Below are 18,438 nucleotides of genomic sequence, written 5' to 3'. Positions count from 1 at the left end.
ACCCATTGCAGTAATTGTGATTTGTACTTGGAAAAAAGTTTCCGGAACACACTCCAGCGCATTCCTTCCTGAGAGTGACACGCTAGCAGCGAATGGTACCGTATATGGACTTGTAAACAGGAGACTGGGTTACCTAGGCACATGTCTGTAAGTCCGTGCTGTCCAATTTGCTGCTGGCGAGTCACTCTGAGGAAGGAACGAGCCGGAGCGTGTACCGGAAACTTTTGTCCAACACTGTACCTATAGCTACCGTTTCTTCTTGCCTTCTAGACCAAGTAATAAACGAGCGGCGCTTACCAGTGCCAACTTCTACAGAACTGGGAAGATCTCTCTCGTCCCATTCATCGTGTCTGTTGTCCTGTACCGATATGTTATCCACTTCACCTCCGAAACAGCCGTAACGTCCAGTTCAGGATCTACTCGTACAAGCAAGCTTCAAGGTAAACATTATATACGCTGTTGAACTATTATTCACAACGGCGTCTGGACTCTCGCTCGATGACCATTAAAGAGGTTGCGATAGATGTCCTTAAAGGGAGACTAGTCGACGTACATTCCCGACGAGGAAGTCAGTACATTCCCGTATACTTCGCAGAGTGCCCAAGCAGCACAATGTACTGAAAGTCGAGTGCAATAGGGGTGGACGGGTATTTAGAAGGCCTTGGACAGACTCGTGAAACTAAAGAACGTTGATAAGACACATACAGTCCACCCCTATTGCACTCGACTTTGTGTTGCTTGGGAGGGAATATGTCTTGACAGAATACGGATATCAACTACGTCAACGGTGTAGACCGCCTGAACTATTGTAGTCATAAAAATGGCGGCCCCAGACACCGTCTTATGATTTCTAATACTCTTCAAAACCACCGTGCAAAATATTTCAGAAGGAATCGTATCGCGCGATTTATAATCGATTTTTTTCTATGCCCCAGTTGGCCCTGAGTAAAGGCCCCAGCGAGCTCTCGCTCGACCTGCATAAGAGTAAAGGCGCTCGTGACTTGCGCATGCCTGTTTGCGCGATAGTTGGTTGTTGCGTGCTAGCATTTGCCCATTATGATGCTTTTGAGTAGCAATCACACGCTATGTAGAGTAAACACGTTATGCAGAGTAGCGTCAATGTAAACACGGGTATCACGACGCAGCCTGCGGTTCAGTACACTCATAGGAAAAAAAAAAAAAACAGAACCTCTCTGCATTCCCAGCAACGGCGCAGTCCTGCGCCCCACTGTGTCCATTGGGGACGTCATGCTCACGTGGCGGATGACGTACATGGAGTATTCTTGGAGCAAGGAGTATGCGAGGGAGAAAACGAAACCGGATGTCTTCAGATGAGTAGTTTTATTCGGAGGCTCGAAAACCACGGCATTTTGTGAGCTGAAACTTTCCCCAGAGCATGTATGCATGTGTCGCAGTTGGAAAAAGTCAACTGAACTGAACTGTCCCTTTAAAGAACCCTCAGGTGAACAAAACTGTCCAGAGGACAGACCACCAGGACATGGCCTGTGGCGTTGCTTATGATTAGAGCTGTCTCGCGCGACTAAAGCCACGTACATCGAATATATTTAGAGATGAACTCTCTCATTGTTCTAGCAGGGCATTACAACAACCAGTTGCAGTCACCGTCTGGTGAGTTTTTTTGTTCTCTCTAAATCACCCTCTCTTGACACTTCTCTTGTTCTCTTGCTGCGGAGGATATCTCTTAGAGAACACCCGCTTCATACCCTGCCTGTGTGAGATGTTAACCAGCTCATTAATCCAGGTGCCTGGACAGCGAGGAACCTCGGACGGCTGGGTAACCAGATGGGAGCATAAGCTGTACTGCACGCCTTAGCAAAGCTGAACGGACATCGGGCATTCGTTCATCCCGACATGTACAAACGTCTCCGTCCCTTCTTCAAGATCACGCTGCCAGTCCTCGCCATGAAGAACGTCACCTCCATACCATGGACGGAATACCACTTCCACGGCTGGATGTCTGAAGAGTATACACACATCACGGAACGCTGGACATCACGCACACAAACCATCAGTTCCTGGACATTCTTCCACCAGTTCAGGAAAGAAATACTGCGTGAGTTCACCTTTCACGACACGCTGCGTGAAAGTGCCTGGAGAACCTTGTCCTACCTGGCCAACCGCAGCGGTCAACCATCGTCGTCGCGTCTGGTATTTGTTGGTGTCCACGTTCGCCGTGGAGACTACGTTTACGGGATTCAACGCCCTCAATACCAAGGAGTGCTGGCGGACAAGGCTTACTTCCGTACGGCCATGAGTTATTTTAGTGCGAAATACAGGCATATCTTGTTCGTGGTCTGCAGTGATGGCATCGCATGGTGTATGAGCAGCATCGACTCGTCTATGGGCGACGTGTTCTTCGTCACGAGACGCGTTTCCCCAGCTATGGACTTGGCACTCCTCGCTCAGTGCAATCATACCATCATGACTATAGGAACGTTTGGATTCTGGGCTGGATATTTAGCCGGAGGTGAGACCATCTACTTGGCCAATTACACTCGCCCGCACGAACCGCTCTCTAAACGTTCGAAAGCGTGTGCTTTTCACCTTCCTCAGTGGATAGGCATTCCCGCTAATCTCCAGTTGCTGAATGTGTCGCATATGTGAAAAATCGACATCATCGTTAAGAGTTAATATACTTTATGTGCTAAATCCGAACGTTTTCGCAGTTTCCAGTGTTCTGGTAGTGGGTACGAATATTCGATTTATCTGTGCTAATATAAGTTGTCAATGATTGGTCGGCCGCTCAGTGTCCTAAGGTCCCGTATGATAATGGTGAGTGAATGTATGTCCCTGAAACGGCGGATCGACGCGCACAATTAAGATTTAGTCTTCTCGAAGCTGTTCTAGGGTGAAATTCTGTATATCGTAGGGACTGACTGTGTACCGCACTAGTAGTGCTCACTGCATCCCCATCGTCATTCCTCGCCGTTCGACAGCGAAGCTCGAGAGATGGCGCACGGAAGAGTGCCTTGTAAAGTCCCTATCTACTTGCGGCTAAAATTGCCAGCTCTAGCGAGGTACTTCACCATACCTGAAGTCTGAGCTGAAGGGCCGACACTGCCAGAGTTTCCAACTGCTTTTTCCCTTTAATCGCACGTTCGAGGTCAATTTCAAAGCCAAAAAAAATTATGCGAAGCACGTCAGATGGCGCCAGTCCATATACATCAACCTTGACCAGAGCATTCCGTCTTTCCTTGCTGAAGGAGGAGAGATAGTGATTCGCGAGACACTGATGTAAGGGTGTGCATGTGAATGCATTTAAACGATGGAGAGGCGGGACACCGGTGCCTGATGAAAATTCGCAGATTGTGGCCCTGCCTGTAAAAGAAACATAACGAATTGATAAATGGCAGTCGTGAACAACAGTGGGGTGGGATCCTGGAAAGGGGTGGGCCCACACCCCGATAGTAAGTATCTCCCTATACATCGTATAATGCCTGCTATAACTAGTACCATTCGCTAGAAATGGTAATTATACCTGTGTAGATGTCGCCACATACTATCACGGTGTACAACTGCTGGTTGAAAGCTTAGTGCACACCCGCGACAGCACTTCCACCCCAAAGGTTGCATTTGAGCAAGAGTCACATCTGTAAAAACGGTTGAACGTAGTGTCTGACGACCAGTCGCCAACCTTAAGGAAACCCCCTCATCCCGTGCCCTGGAAGTCGTTTTTTTTTTCCCTGGAAGTCGCAGCCAGTGGAATGTGCTTTGAACACTGAAGTGTCGATGTCTGCTGGTCCTAATACACACCGCAGTCAATTTGCTATAGTATCGCGAAAAGCTGGCCTAAAGGGTTTCTGTGTTCTCAATAGGATCTGTGAACAATCCTCTCAGAGAGCGAGGGTCCGCGCAATATAGGATTCAAGACATACCACTGGACAAAGAAGAGGCTCCTGTTGGAGATGCTTGAACATAGACTGATGGCCGGTCACCTGAGGCTCTAGTTGACTTCCGTAAACCCTCAAGTGTCAGTTCCCAGCCGAATAAGTGGCGTTTAATACCCTTCAAGGACAACACACGTAGGTCTGCTGAACGGCCTCCGGTGGACGGGGCTAGAATCATAGCCAACTTGTCGGTGAGGAGGCGGAAGGGGAAGGGGTTATTCGGTCCCATGGAAGAGGTATATGTGGTCACTGTTTCTACGGGCCAAGTACTGTCAAACCGGGACTTTTCGTTTTTCGCAAAAGTAAAATGAATTTACAGGCGAGAAATTACCTTTATTTTTCAACGTAATCTCCAGCTGCACTAAGGCACTTGTCTCAGCGTTTCACGAGGGCTTGGATGCCAGCAGCGTAGAAATCCTTACCGGCGCGTAGCAGCCATGATCGGACCGCATTCTTGACCCCGTCGTCGCAGCTGAAATGGCGGCCCCCAAGGAAGGCCTTCAGTGGCCCGAAGAGATGGAAATCGCTGAGGGCGTAGTCCGGACTGTAAGGGGGATGTGGCAGCAACTCCCAGGCAAGTTCCTGTAAGGTGTGTGTCGTGAGATGCGCGGTATGCGGGCGTGCGTTGTCCTGTCGGAGGAGGACCCCTTTGTGATGAGACCCGGCCGCTTTTGCTTCAGCGCCTTATGCACATCCCTAAGACCCTGGCAGTAATACGCACTATTGATGCACTGGGCACAAAATCAACATGAACAACGCCAGCCTTGTCCCAGAAAACCGTGGCTATGACCTTACCCGCAGACGGGGGTGCTTCGGAACTTCTTGGGAGTTGGCTAGCCCCAATGCTTCCACTATTTTGATGCGCGTTTAGACTCAGGAGCGAAATGGTGCACCCACGTTTTATCGTACTGGATGATCCGGTCAAGGAACGGCTGTCCTTCAGTGTCGAAACGGTACCTTAGCTCTTGGGAGATTTCCAGTCTTCTCTGCCGGTTAAACACGGAGAGCTGACTCGGGACCCAACGGCCACTAACTTTCCGAAACTGGAGATGTTCATGAATGATAGTGTTCAACGTTCCCACAGAAAGGTCCGTCTTTCGAGCCAGTTCGAGACATGGTATCCGTCGGTCCTTGAGGATCAGGCGCTCCCGTCGGTCCTTGAGGATCAGGCGCTCCACAAGTTGGATGTTCTCAGGAACTCTGACACTGGGTTCTGAGCCGCCCCGTCCGACATCGTACTGTACTGATGTACGGCCATATCGGAACCATTTGCACCACTGAAACACTTTGCAGCGGCTAAGTGTATCGTGAACATACTGAGCCTGTAGTCTTCTGTGAATTTCAGATGGCTTTACGCCTTAATTCACGAGAAACTTCATAACAATTCGCTGTTCGATGTGCGCGCTCACCTCGTCGTCGGCCATATTGTCCAGCACATGTCTTCTGTTTTGCACAAACTTTGGACCACCACGTGGTGAACGCAGAGGCCTGTCACGTGCGACAATGACGAAAAAGAAGTAGCCCGAGCCATTTGTACACTCAGGAGACAAAGTCCCGGTTTGACTTGAACACCCCTCGTAGATGAGTATCTGGGCGAGGGGGGTCGAGATTGAAGTAGCCTGCATACGGCTGGACGTTCCCCCAGGGGATAACCCTCACAGCTTCCAATTGCCTGAGACAGGGCCGAGCAACAACAATTAATTGTTCCGTAGGCAAGGTGCTGGTCCGAGTGGAGATGGGCGAGGAAATTTAGGACTTGGGGCAGAGGGGGAGAAAGGGGATTGACTGCCCGCTCATGGCTTCAGCCATCCCACTTTAGCCAGCAGGAGTCATACACAAGCCTTGTGCCCCTGCGCCATGAAGCTGCAATGATCCCGGAAGCTGCTCCTAAAAGGCCTGAACGAGTGACTTTTTGCTGGTTAGATTCCACACTGCCAGACGTAGAACCAAGGCTGAGACGGCCAGATAGGGGCTACCAGTGTGAGGGAGCAATTTGACTCGCACATCTTCCGTAAACAGCGATTCACCATGCTGAATGGAGGAAAGCCATAGATACCCGGGCTTGACCAATGTTGGCTGCAAGCATCCACTCCTGTGACCCCCGGATCCAGTTTCCAACTGAAATAGTAACTGGATAAGCCTGGTAACCCGGTAATTTGATAGATCGGCAAACAGGTCAACCCTGATTGGCCTCCAAAGGCAGTTGATCCGTTGGATGACAGACGGGTGTAGCTTCCAGCTGCTGCCGTCGAACCGGTACCGAGACACATGAATCGCCACCACATTCAAAATTCCAGGAATGTGCTGCGCTTGCACCGCGAGCCCCTTGGCCAGGCACCAAGACTTTAGCTCGAGGGCGGTGCGGTTGAGGCGCATAGAACGAGTGCTCCCCATATTATTGATTGCTGTGAAAGCTGCCCTGTTGTCGAGTTGGAGGAGAATAAGGCCGAAGTTAAAGGTGAACAAGGTCGCGCCCGAAAGCCACGGTCATAACGATGGTCCCTGAAAGAGACACGACTCTCGATCCTGGTTTTCTTTCAATAGGAAGCAGCGAACAAATGTCCATTCGTGGAACCCAGTCCTCCCCATCCGATTTGTTTCGGTTTCAGTCTGTCTACCAACGTCATGATGACGTTTCTTGGGTAGAGGTTCATTGCTGAAGCTATTGCGCCAACCGTTAAGCGAAGGGTCTCTCATCAACTCCGACACCAACGTCACTCTTTCTACACTTCGGAGACGTTTCTCCTTTCGAGAATCTGGACAAAACACACTGTTTTTATTCCAATGGAGATTTGCATCATTTGGTCGCGATATTTCTCTGTTCACGACGGAAGCTCTGCTCTACTTTTCCCTCGTCAGCCGTGCCGCCCACTTGCGTCGTTCCCGGCGCCCAATCCTCCTCCACTTTGCGATGCCACCAGGCCGGGTGAAATATGCTTGTTATTATTATCTTTTGATCTTGTCCTCCGCCGCGTTTTCGAAGGATATCGTGTCTAGTTCATTTCTTTAGAAAAACACTGTCCTCGTTTTCTTAACACCTGATCTGACTTTTTAGAAAAGAGGTATACTTGTAATGTGACTTGTAATGTAGCACGCGGGGCGTCTTTCTGCCGCTTGCCTTATGTTGGCAGTTCGACCTGTGTAATCCCTGCTGCCACACAGTCGATTGGACCATCGGATGGACCATGTCCACTGTAGCTGCAGAATCGCGGAGAACCCGGCATGGCCGGCCGTTCGCAACTATTCTTCGCACGTACGGTTCTAACAGTTTTGCATCCTGCACTCTTAAAAAAAAGGGTGTACTTTAACTCCTTTCCTTGCCACATATATAACAGCCTTTTGGAGAGTACAATTACGCTCAAAAGGGTGTCTCCCCAGTCCCTCAAGGGAGTAGCATAACACCTTCTCCCTGCCGGGGAGTAATATTACTCTCCAGTAGGGGGAAAGGTGTTATGCTACTCCCTTGAGGGAGTGAAGAGACACCCTTTTGAGCGTAATTATACTCTCCAAAAGGGTGTTATATATGTGGCAAAAAAGGAGTTAAAGTACACCCTTTTTTTAAGAGTGTGGGCGCTACCATTGACATGTCATAACATAAGCAAACGCAATTTTGTTTGGGCAATTAGCTGCAAAATGCCTCGGCTCGTTGCACACAAAACATACCAGCTGCCTGTGTTTTGTGCTTTCTGGACTAATCTTTTTATTCTTCTCGAGTTTTGAGGCGGCTAACCCATATCCCTAACCCATTCCCTTCCCCACTCGTTGACCCGATTTTTCGCAATGCGCCTGCGTGGGAACCGCTTCCCCGATTCCACTTTCTCCGTTCCTTTCATTTCGTCACTGAACACTTCAGAATTGACGTCCTGAAGATTTTCGACGCGACGTATGCTCCTCAGCAAGCTCTGGGGCCTTCTGGCCTCTGGAATTCATCAGTAGAACTGCTCAAGGGCCACACACTCTATAACTTTACAGTGGTTATACCAAAAACCTCCGCACTTTTGAGCCACTCTAACAAGTTTGCCTTGGGGCTGTATGCGAATTCGGGATACGATTTGTCCGCTTTTTCTCGCTTGTGCGGAAGCGTTGCCGAAAAGCTTCCGTAGAAAGACATTTTTTTCTGGAGTGCGGCTTTAGCTTTGTCGTAGTCCCCTGCGTCCTCTTTGCTAAGTCGGGCAATGACGTCTGCGTCCTCGCATGGGATCAAAGAAGGTTGTGGAACCATGTGTCTCGATCGAAGCCAACTTTTTTTCAAATCCTCTCGAAGTTGACGAGGCACAGGCCAATATCCTCTCCGATTTTCTCCACGTCAAGAGATCCAACGGGTCAAGATATCCACCGTTGGATCTCTTGACTCGATGGATCTCTTGACTCGTTGGATCTCTTGACCGGGTTGGAACTCTTGACGCTTTGGATCTTTTGACTCGCCTGTCACGTGACCGGTTGGATCTCCTGACTCGATGGATCTCTTGACTCGTTGGATCTCTTGACCGAAAGCGCCTCTAGGAGGTCTTTGATCTTTAATCTGTCATTGTCTCTGCTGCGGCCCGTGTCAGAAGCGGAGCTGTCTTTTTCGAGTTTCAGCTTCTCCAGTTTTAACTTCATTAATGCTAACTCTCACTTTTCCCTTTCGACGCGTTCCCGTCTCGCCATTTTCCTCCTGCTATTTCTTTTCCAGGATTAACTCCCAACATTCTATGATTTCTTCACCATCAGCTCAAATTCCCTGAATGAGCTCCATGATCTTGGACTTCCGTTTCACCTGCCCTACACTACCTGCTAATTCCTCGAGCAAAAGTGGCAAATCTAATACCCGTAGCCCGTCAATATCCATGATTCTCCCCTGAGTGTCAATTTCCCTTTAGGCCCTTTTAGGACTTTTTAGTAGCGCGCTAATACTTTAGCGCTTCCTACGGAGACGCCTATCCTATTTGTGCCTGACTACCCACAGTCTGGCTATAATTTGAGCGGAAAATGCAGAACACTCACCCATGCAAGAAGTTACGGCCCGGCGGAGTCCATCCCAGTGCTGCCAACCAGTTCTCGTAATGCGGGATCCAAACGGTAGCGTAGCGGAGGTAGTCAGGCAGGGGCCCGTCTCCAACAACAGAGATTTATTTACATGTTCGAGGTTGCGAAGGGAACAGACAACGAACTGATGAAGCCCAGCGATTTTATACAAACAGACCGGAAACTGATGTCACTTATACATAATGACAGTCTCGTTCGTGCGTCAGGTCCGGTCCACTATATCACATGGGAAGAAGGCCACGTCTCTTTTGGTTCGGCTGCCAAGGTCTGTCTACGGTAGGCGGGAAGAATGGGCGACGTATCCCTGTTCGTAGGCATAATCCTCCCGGCATAAAGGGTGTGTCCACGTATTCACACGAGCGACAACCTCACGGAATATTCTAGTGGAAGAAGAAGCGGAAACACTGCTTACAGAGCGGAAGTTCCGTCCCATGTTTTGTTGAGCATTCACACGGTGCAGAATATCGGGGGTGGCGGACTCCGCGTTTAGCAGACGACACGTGGCAGACGACGCCGTCAGCGTGTTTTCCTGTTGTCTGCTACGGAATATCTTGTGGCTGTGTAGCAGGATATTCCCCACGGTTAGCAGTGTACGTGAAGACACGACGTTGAGCGCTCGCGCTCACGTGACAGCAGAAAGCTATGACGCTTTTCGCATCTTCCGCTCCTGGGGGAATGTCGCTCGTGCGAATTCACGGCGTCTGGACGACGGTGCCTTGGAGTATAGGGCTAGTCTGAGCTGTACGTGGCGACACAACCGCGTGGTTCCCTGAGTCGCAACACTACACACAGCACTTGTTGAAACCCTTCAACCACGCGTGCAGCACCCTGCACAAACTTCTTGATTCCCCACTTAGGCAAAACACGTACCTTCACAAAGGTTAGAAGCCGTCGACGCTTCTTGGATTGCGGAACAGTGGCGCTGGCTTCCCGTACAAAACACTTTCACTTGTCTTCTACCTGGGGAAGGGTGCTCCTGTTTCCTGCGTTCGCCGCTTTCATCCCGTCCGGGCACGGGGATCTCTGCTTTACACGCAAGACGTGTCCGACATTCCCTAGTCGCAGTCCACATGCAACGGTTTCCAAACGTAGCTTCCAAGTCCCTTTCACTCAATGGAACACCACCCGCGTTCCCGCGACGGCGTGGCTATTCTGACCACCCAAAATGGACACTCGTTTGGTCCGTGATTCCCAACGTTGCTTACGCTTTAAACGAATTCAACTAACATCAGGCCTACTATTATAATACATGTAAAAATACTCAAAATATTACTATTACTGTCGACCCCCGCATTCCGCCTTAGAACCGGGGAGAGGTCAGCCTCAATACCGACCCACTCTGGTAGATACGCGGCAGGTGGAAAAAAGAAATTCAACATTGGTGAATCAGGGAGCGTGAAGTTAGCCAAGTAGACGACTTCCCCACCGGCTAAATAGCCTGCCCAGTAGCCGAACGTCCCGAGTGTCATGATGGTGTGGTTACATTGGACGAGCAGAGCCAAATCGTCGCCAGGAAATTTTTCGTCCCCGTCTCCGGGGAAGTAGATGTCACCCAACGAAGCGTCGATGTTTTCTTTGCACCACGCGATATCGTTGCTGACCACAACGAATATCAATTCCTTGTAACGCGATCTAAAATAACCAGTGGCTCTCTGGAAGTAAGTCTTGTCTGCTACGACACCTCTGTACCGTTCATGAATGAAGCGGACGTAGTCGCCGCGCCTGACGTGAATACCGACAAATGTAGGCTCAGTTCTATTTCCTCTTAGCCCTTGCAGTGTCTTCCAAGCCTTGTCTCTGATGTGTTCGTGGAATGTGAACTCCTTAACAATTTCTTCGCGAATGCTGTGGTAGAAAGTCCAGGAGCAGGGGAAGCCTTGGAACCAGACATACAGGTCTTGAATATGAGCATAATCCTCGTTCATTCTGTCTTCTAGCGTGTAAGATGTCCAGTTCATCGTCTGAAGTGCTTTCCGACCAATGACGGGGAGTGTGATGCGGAAGTATCTGGTTAGGACTATGTGCATGTCAGGATGGACGTAAGCCTGCCGTTGGTTCACTTTAACCAACGCGTAGAGGGCAGCATATCCACCCATCTGGTTTCCCAATCTCCCTCCGGTGTGTGTTGTCCAAGCACCTGTAGAGAGGATGCAGCGTTGTATGAAGGGCTATATTGTCTAGCTAGTATGAGTTCAACATGATTGGCTAATAGGATAATCCCTGGAGGCAGCATTTTGATTCATTTGGCTTTCATTTCAAACTTTTCTGAAAGTACGAAGTAAACATGAGATGAGACAATCATGAGCGTCAGTCATGTAGCTTTCCTCATCATGGTATTCATAATCTCTCATGGGCATAGGGCTCGTCTTGCCTTACATTTTTATAAAAGCCGTCATTAATGGCCAGGAGCGTATCGAGGTTGATTTTTATGGCGCTACGGAGCCTAGCCTAGTAGCCCCCATGTAAAAAAATGCAACTGTATCCATTTCGCGTTAATGGTCTTTCCCATTCAACCCTGGGAATCACACGGGATGTCGTCCCCTTTTCGGGAAAGCAATGCTATCTGCTCCGTGACGTCATTTTCTATCTCTTTCTATATCATTGAAGTACGGTATGGTGTTACCCCATATCGGCGTCTTACGATATCGCTAGGAAGCTATGGAGACTACCATGAGCCTGAGAGTGGCAAAGCAGGTGCCCTATGGACAACTGTGCTTCTCTTAACTCCATGCATCGAGCCCAGTGATATTCAAATCCCAATCCAGTTCCGTACCTTTGGCTACTGTGGCGTTGCCTAGTCCTGGTGCCCATGGGATGTCCTCGTAAGGATCAAAACCATGCAGGTCGAGCATTTGTGTAGCTAGGTTGTAAGCCAAGTAAATGATGATTCCGACGGTTAGCAGATATAGCAGCCAAAGCCTGCGAGATGGCATCTAAAAGAGACGTATTTGAGGAAGAATTTTACGCAAAGGCTGCACTGAAAACTGCGCTCAGCAACGTCTGACTGGACGCTTACACTGAACACTGGCTAGCTCGCACAAAGTCATCTGACGCACATACATCATTAATGTCTGATCGAATCTCTATGATGATAATCTCTCGAATCTGAATGAATCTCGATGCTCTGTGTGTTTCCAGTGTTGTACCGGTTACCGAAATATGGTATCGCGATACCGATACTCGTTACTCGAGTAAAAGTATCGAAATACCGACATTGATACTTCTTTTTTTAAGTAACGGAGTACCGCTACCGTTACGAAAGAAAGTAACGCGATACGTTGCGCGATACTTTTGTTTGAAATACGAAGATGATATGCAACATAGAAATACCATATGTAGCTCTGACACTTTATGCTTGACTTTTATCAGTAGCTGGCTCTCGAAGTCGTCTTCTGCCGTGCTCGTAGGCCGTGGTCTCTCCTGAAGCTGACAGAGGCCAGTGTGACAATTACGTTAGTGTCTGGCCGACACATACCGTGGAGTCCACCAATGACCAAGGAATCCTATCCGGAGCTAACAATACCACAGTATATCTGAGAGTGACTCAGTGCAACACGGCAGCTTAGCAGTGGAATCCAGAGCGCACTGTCAAAGACTTGACCTCTGTTCGTTGACCTCAACTCTTCTGTTTAACACAGCGCGGTTATTTCCTCCAGTTTGTAAGGAAAACAGTGAACATGCATTTGGTATTCCGGTTACCTAGCACGTAGGCGTGTCCACGGGCTTCTTGTCGAGGGCTAGGCGGACTATTGACAATGAATAACAGTGAAAAAATGTGGTCGGTCAAGAAAGGGTGAGATATCGGTATCGTATACAAGGTATCGATTACTGTAGCGGCGTTACTTGTAACGGCGATACGTACGACACCATGGGTTTGTACAAAGAATACGGTTGACCCCCAACACCTGTACCAAGTGTCTCACAAGGACGGTGCTAAACTTGTCAAGAAGAACATATGGTGGCACAGGCGCAACCCCATGCACTGGCGTTCTCAGTACGTAGTTACTACTTGGACACAGTTCACACTTGTTGGGAAACAACGACCGCCTACGTGATCGCTATGCCATCGATTCATTTACCACACCTCAGAGTGCCACGAGGAACAGAAAAGTATATACCTGAGACGCTTATTGTCAGCACGATGAGTAACAAGCTATCAAACCCATTTTTACGATCTCCCGTGGCATAGTGGTTAGGATGATTGCTTTCCACGCCGAGACTGGGAGGTGACACGGGTTCGAATCATGTTACCGGCTGTGCTGTCTGAGGTTTTCTCTGGCTTTTCCGAAGACTTTCCAGACGAATATAGGCAGAGTTCCCCATGAAGTCGACCCAGGCCGTACACTAACCCCCTATCCCCCACTCCTTCTTGCTGTCCTCTCTCCATCTATCCACGTCTGTGCACCGCTCATAGTCACAGTTGCTTCGCGGCGCTAACACGGAATTTAAAAAAAAAACATTTTTGTTCTCGTTTTTGTTTGGCAGAAGAGTCACAAAAAAAGGCTCGCGCCTTCCATTTTCAACAAATCTATAAGATCGCTTAATCGCTTCATCGTCGTTACGGTCGTTACGAGCTAACGAGTGGTGGGAAATTGAAAAAGGCGGCACGGGTTTGGTGCACTCGGTCCCTCTTTCCTGTGGAAGAGCTTACACAGGTGAGACGTGCCGTTGTATAAACGATCATCTCCGGTAGAATAATAACAACTTTGCTCAGGATTCGCAGCTGGCCGTGCATGTCCGGGTTTGTGGGTGTTCGCCCTGTTTGGTTCGACAAAACATTGGCGCAGTTCAGAAGATCGCCATTACAGGCAGGTGGTGGAGATCAGACTTGTGCCCGTTACCCAACGAAAGTAATTGATTACCGTTACCGTTACTTCTGCGGGAAAAGTAATTGATTACCGTTACCAATTACTCAACTCCAAATATAATTGAGTAACGAGTAAAAAAGTAACGCGTTACTCCAGTCGTTACTCTGCATTCACGCAAATTATAACCGTCTGTGTGTGCCTCAGAAAAAAAAAAGAACAGACAAAGAAAGGTTCAACAGCGGAACAGCTGAGATAACAATAACAAAAACGCCTAGGATAAGGAGATCTGTATGTCCACTATATTTATCGCAAGGGAAGATGTTGACTCGATTGTGAAAGAGCATTGCGTGGAACTTCTCCATGACTCAATAAACCTCCAAATCTTCAGGTATCACACTGGTGTAGGAAGAGATTAGAGAGAGAGACCCTGAAATTCCAGAACGTCATTACAATGACCTCCGCTTGCTATAGTAGAACAACAGCCCAACAAAGGCTGACGGCACCAGGTGCTTGACTTGGGGCAGAACATCTAAAAGATGAGCTAATATCTGCCGGCAAAGTAATGAATTACTGAGTAATGAATACTCAGAAAAGTAATTGATTACTGGAAAAATTACTTTGACAGTAAAGTAACTGATTACTCGAAAAATTACTCAGAAAAGTAATTGATTACAAGTAACGCAATTACAACGCGTTACGCACAAGTCCGGTCTTATCAGATATATCTAAGTTAGGTAACGAGTGTGTCAGCACGTCTACTGCCATGTTTTCACAGAAAAGAAATAAATGAAAAATGTTTATCGTCAAAGGTGTGCGGTTTGGCTGTTAGGATGTGTTATCTTCGGAGTGTTGAGGAAGTTGGGGGGGAGGAGGCGCTGTTGATTCTGTGTTGTTCCCTTTTTTTCTGCCCATTTGTAATAAAGGGCTGATGGTTCAACGTTTGCCCTGTTGTGTCTGTCTCCCGTCTGTCTGTCCCGTGCGTATGACTTCGCATTATATTATCTGATTTAGTTCATATTTATAGCTAAGCACTTAACGAATAGGGCTGGCCCTAACCTCCATAACACTTGCCAAGAATGTCGGCTAGAGTTTTGCTAAAAGAGCAAGTCATAGCTACCAAGCAGTGAAATGCAAAGTGATACCAATTAATTTGGCAATGTACTTGATGAGTACATGAATTACAGGGTGGGAGGCCTAAAAGGTCATTCACATTTTCGTGCAGGTAGCTATACCTCCTTGACGCATAGATTTCTTCTGCCTCAGAGTAAAGAATACCAGAGAAACCTACGAAAACATTGCGGTTGTCACGCAAAGCTTCGCCTTCATCCACCGGACTGGAAATAGATGAAGACTAAAGTTTGCGTGGCAGTTGTTAGCAGCATTTTGTTGGCAGCATTTTGTTACGCAGTGACTGGTAACCAGGATTTTTTGGTAGATTTCTCTGACATAAATTATTCACTGTGTGGTAGCAGAAGTCTGTCTGTCAAGTAGTTATGGCGTCACGCGCGAAAATGTGACTGACCTCTTATAGCACCCACCGTGTACTTTGTACTTTACGTGAAGTACATTTGCACGGGGTACTTCTTACTGTACTTGAAGTATTAAAGACACCCGGGCTCTTGGTTCTTTAATTTACGTTGAATTTTCGGGTACAATGCGCATCACGAAGTACACTGAAAGGAATGGTGGCTTAGTTACTCAAAATTCAGTATTTTATCTACGTTTTCTGGTATTTTGGTACTCTACTCAATACCTTTTTTGCGACAAGTATATTTAAACTTTTCCAGTATTTGCTATTCAGTGCTCAAAACTCATCTAGCCGTATCCGGCACACTTGTTCCTATTCATATTGCCAGGTGAATCCCCAGGGTTCTAAGGGTATTTAGTATCCTACTCAAAGTACTTTCAGTTTTGAGTTTTGTGTACTCTATTTTAAATACGGGTTTGTACCGGGTATTGAGCATCTTATTTTTGGGAAAAAATGTTCCCGGAGACAGCATCGCAGGCGATACTGCCCCGACGACCGTTTGATAGACAGCGCGTTCAAAGACGGCAGGGGCCTACACGGGGGTGGACCGCGTTATATCAAGGGGCCCAAGTCCAGTCCGGGGACCAGCTCCCAGTTGCCTCCCTCCACCGCTTACGAAATGAGAAATACTATTTGAAATGAGATCGGAGATAAATACTTAAATACTAAATACTTTCGTATTCTCTACAGGTCTTCATCTTTCTTACCTTTCGTTTCTTTTCCTCTTTTCGTTCTGTGTGGTGGTGGTGGCGGCGGCAGCTTTCCGAGCGACCCTGGTTGTGTTCCTTTGTCCGGTTAAATGTGAACAAGCAACAACCAATAAGCAAAGTGATCGCTACGATCTGTGAAATTATAGCTAAAGCTCGTACTTTTCTGCAATAACGCAGCTTCACTTGGGCATAGTTGAAGCCCGTCCGACGCCCCAACACTGACGGCTGACTCCTGTCGTGGACTTTCAGCAGACAGCGAGCACTCTATGTCAACAATGCAATAAACGGTGGAGGTAATAGTCCAGTCCGAGCTCAGAAATGTGATGTTAGCCGGTTCTATACTGTTATGTATGGGGTGGATGGATGGATACCGTAGAGCTATCTTCCCTTTGTATAGCGGGCCTCTCTCCACCTAGCCTAAAAAAAAATCATAAAGAAAACTAGCACACGACCATGAGAAAGAAACAAAGCATACTGGAAAAGCAAAGACATCTCGGCATCAGAAGACTTCTAGAATGGAGGCAAAGAAAGTGGGCATCGTATTTGAAAGGCGGGCTGGCTCCCTCTTGTCCATAGGAAGCGGCTACATCAAATATTCGGACTGCAAAACGCAGTCTGTCTGCTCTGCAGTACAGACCAAGAGGAGGACATCCTTCACGCTTATGTAGTCGTTTTTGGTTTCCTTCCATTGCACGAAAGGAACCGTTTCGTTTTGGAGCGCCTAGGTGACGTGGGATATGGCAGAGCGCCGGTGAAGTAGCTTGGGTTTGAGGGTGTTGCTGGACATTAAACGAAAGAATGTCTGGAATTGCCGCGTCCATCGGTGGAACGCGGTAGGCGTCCGCGGTTTTGGAGTTGAACACTGAAATGGAACGTCAAAAGCAAGCATCAAACTGTGTTCAAACAAGTAAGTCTGCCATGTGTGGCATTATGACACTTGTCCCCACAATCCATAACACTGGGAAATCTCCAGGTCACCGCCAGAGAAATCGACATTGCGAGTATAAAACAACTTCTGCTACCGTGGGGACAGGGTGAAAGGAAAAACGAAAGCACAAAACCCACAAGAACCCCTAACGGACCCTCAGACCCCCCCGTAAGGGCTCCCTTTTCAGCGGCCTCCTGGGTACCTAGGTACTAGTCAAGCCATTGGATTTTTTTGTCCTGGATTCACTCCACACCATGAGTGTGAAATAAATATTACTGTTGTTGTTGTTATTATTCTTATTATTATTATCTGGGAAACGAGTCCTACTGGCGTAACGGTCACGTGACTGGAGAGCGTTTCGCCGGCTGGCCGGGCTGCTGCTCGTGCGGCGTGAAGAGCTGCTTTACTTCTACGAAGAGTTTTTCTCCTTCTTCTTTTTTTTTCCTATTTTCCATGAAAGTTCAATCAGCTATTGGGATGCATGGTTGAGCGAGGGCGTGTACCAAAACACTTGCGTGGCTTGGGACCAACGAAAACTGTCGATATGCAGAAATTGGAACTCGTGCATATTTAAGGCAGAACTAACATTATATATAAATATGCTGAAAGAAATGGGTTCGGGCGATCGCGCAATGAAATAGGCACTAGAAAAGACGAGGGGCAGACAACGAAGGTACAGGAAGTAAGAAAAAGGGGGACAGTTATTTATTTACAGATGGAAAGTTAAGGGACACCATAAGTTTAAAGCACTACAGGGACAACGACTGAGAGAGATACACAACACATAGGCGCACTTCCAACAAAGGTTTATTGAATAGTACACGAACTGCTTAAATGCTAACTAGAGCAACCCCTCCGTGAGCCCTGCCCTCCCATCTGCCGGCACTCTTGCATACACATGCTTAGATACGGTACTGGCATCCATTAGGTGTGGCCAACGATTCGCCTAATGCATGCCAGCCTTCAGCAACAGGCTCTCAGGCGGCGTGAATCAGACTATCCGTTAGCCTTGCTCTCCGCTGCCGCTGAGTCGTTGCTCAAGGGGTTATCCCCGGACATGTACAAGATACTCAAAAATGTATTTAAGATAAGATAATAAATACTAACATATGTAATTAAGATAGAGTATAAATACGTGAAAATTAAGATAGAGTACAAAATACTTCAAGAAGTATTTGAAATACAATTAAGTTACTATTTATCCTTGAACGCAAAAAGTCACCAGTCACTGGTCAATGCGGCAAGTCGCCGCTATGTCACATGAACCCCGCGCACTACGCTAGCCGCCGCTGTGTGATAAGGAGTCATCTAAACACAAGTCCCAAAAAGATGACAAAGAGAGACCACGTAACTCCACTAAGTATATGTGACCCAGAACAAAGCAAGCTTCTAGCAGGTCCCTGCTCGGCGAGGTCAGAATTCGGCGTCACGGCGTCAAGACACGCATAATAGAACCCTCACTGGCCAAGGATTAGTACACACGGGGCAAGATCTCTAAATGGAGACTTCCAAGAAGGGCCAATGTTCG

General features: G+C 47.9%; 2 protein-coding genes across 3 annotated transcripts; one reads left to right on the top strand and one right to left on the bottom strand.

The window, feature by feature from the left end:
• The first annotated feature begins 1,872 nt into the window (after positions 1-1,872).
• Positions 1,873-3,968, top strand: LOC135384329 (galactoside alpha-(1,2)-fucosyltransferase 2-like). Its single transcript, XM_064613535.1, has 2 exons — positions 1,873-2,488; positions 3,859-3,968. The coding sequence occupies exons 1-2, from the start codon at positions 1,873-1,875 to the stop codon at positions 3,966-3,968; spliced, it is 726 nt and encodes a 241-aa protein (XP_064469605.1).
• Positions 3,969-9,054: 5,086 nt separating this feature from the next.
• On the bottom strand, positions 9,055-16,247 carry LOC135383126 (galactoside alpha-(1,2)-fucosyltransferase 2-like). 2 transcript variants are annotated; one of them, XM_064612734.1, is made up of 4 exons: positions 16,142-16,247; positions 15,980-16,057; positions 11,710-11,855; positions 9,055-11,073 (listed from the first exon to the last, which is right to left on the bottom strand). In XM_064612734.1, exons 3-4 carry the CDS (start codon positions 11,786-11,788, stop codon positions 10,145-10,147), a joined length of 1,008 nt encoding a protein of 335 aa, XP_064468804.1. In that variant the 5' UTR covers positions 11,789-11,855; positions 15,980-16,057; positions 16,142-16,247; the 3' UTR covers positions 9,055-10,144. The 2 variants fall into 2 exon arrangements, with proteins under 2 accessions (XP_064468804.1, XP_064468803.1); XM_064612733.1 differs by lacking the exons at positions 15,980-16,057; positions 16,142-16,247 and having other exon boundaries at positions 11,710-12,010.
• Positions 16,248-18,438: the final 2,191 nt, after the last annotated feature.

This window comes from Ornithodoros turicata, chromosome 2, assembly GCF_037126465.1.
Source record: "Ornithodoros turicata isolate Travis chromosome 2, ASM3712646v1, whole genome shotgun sequence".
Classification (NCBI taxonomy): Eukaryota; Metazoa; Arthropoda; class Arachnida; order Ixodida; family Argasidae; genus Ornithodoros; species Ornithodoros turicata.
This window is presented reverse-complemented; position numbering and strand designations above follow the sequence as displayed.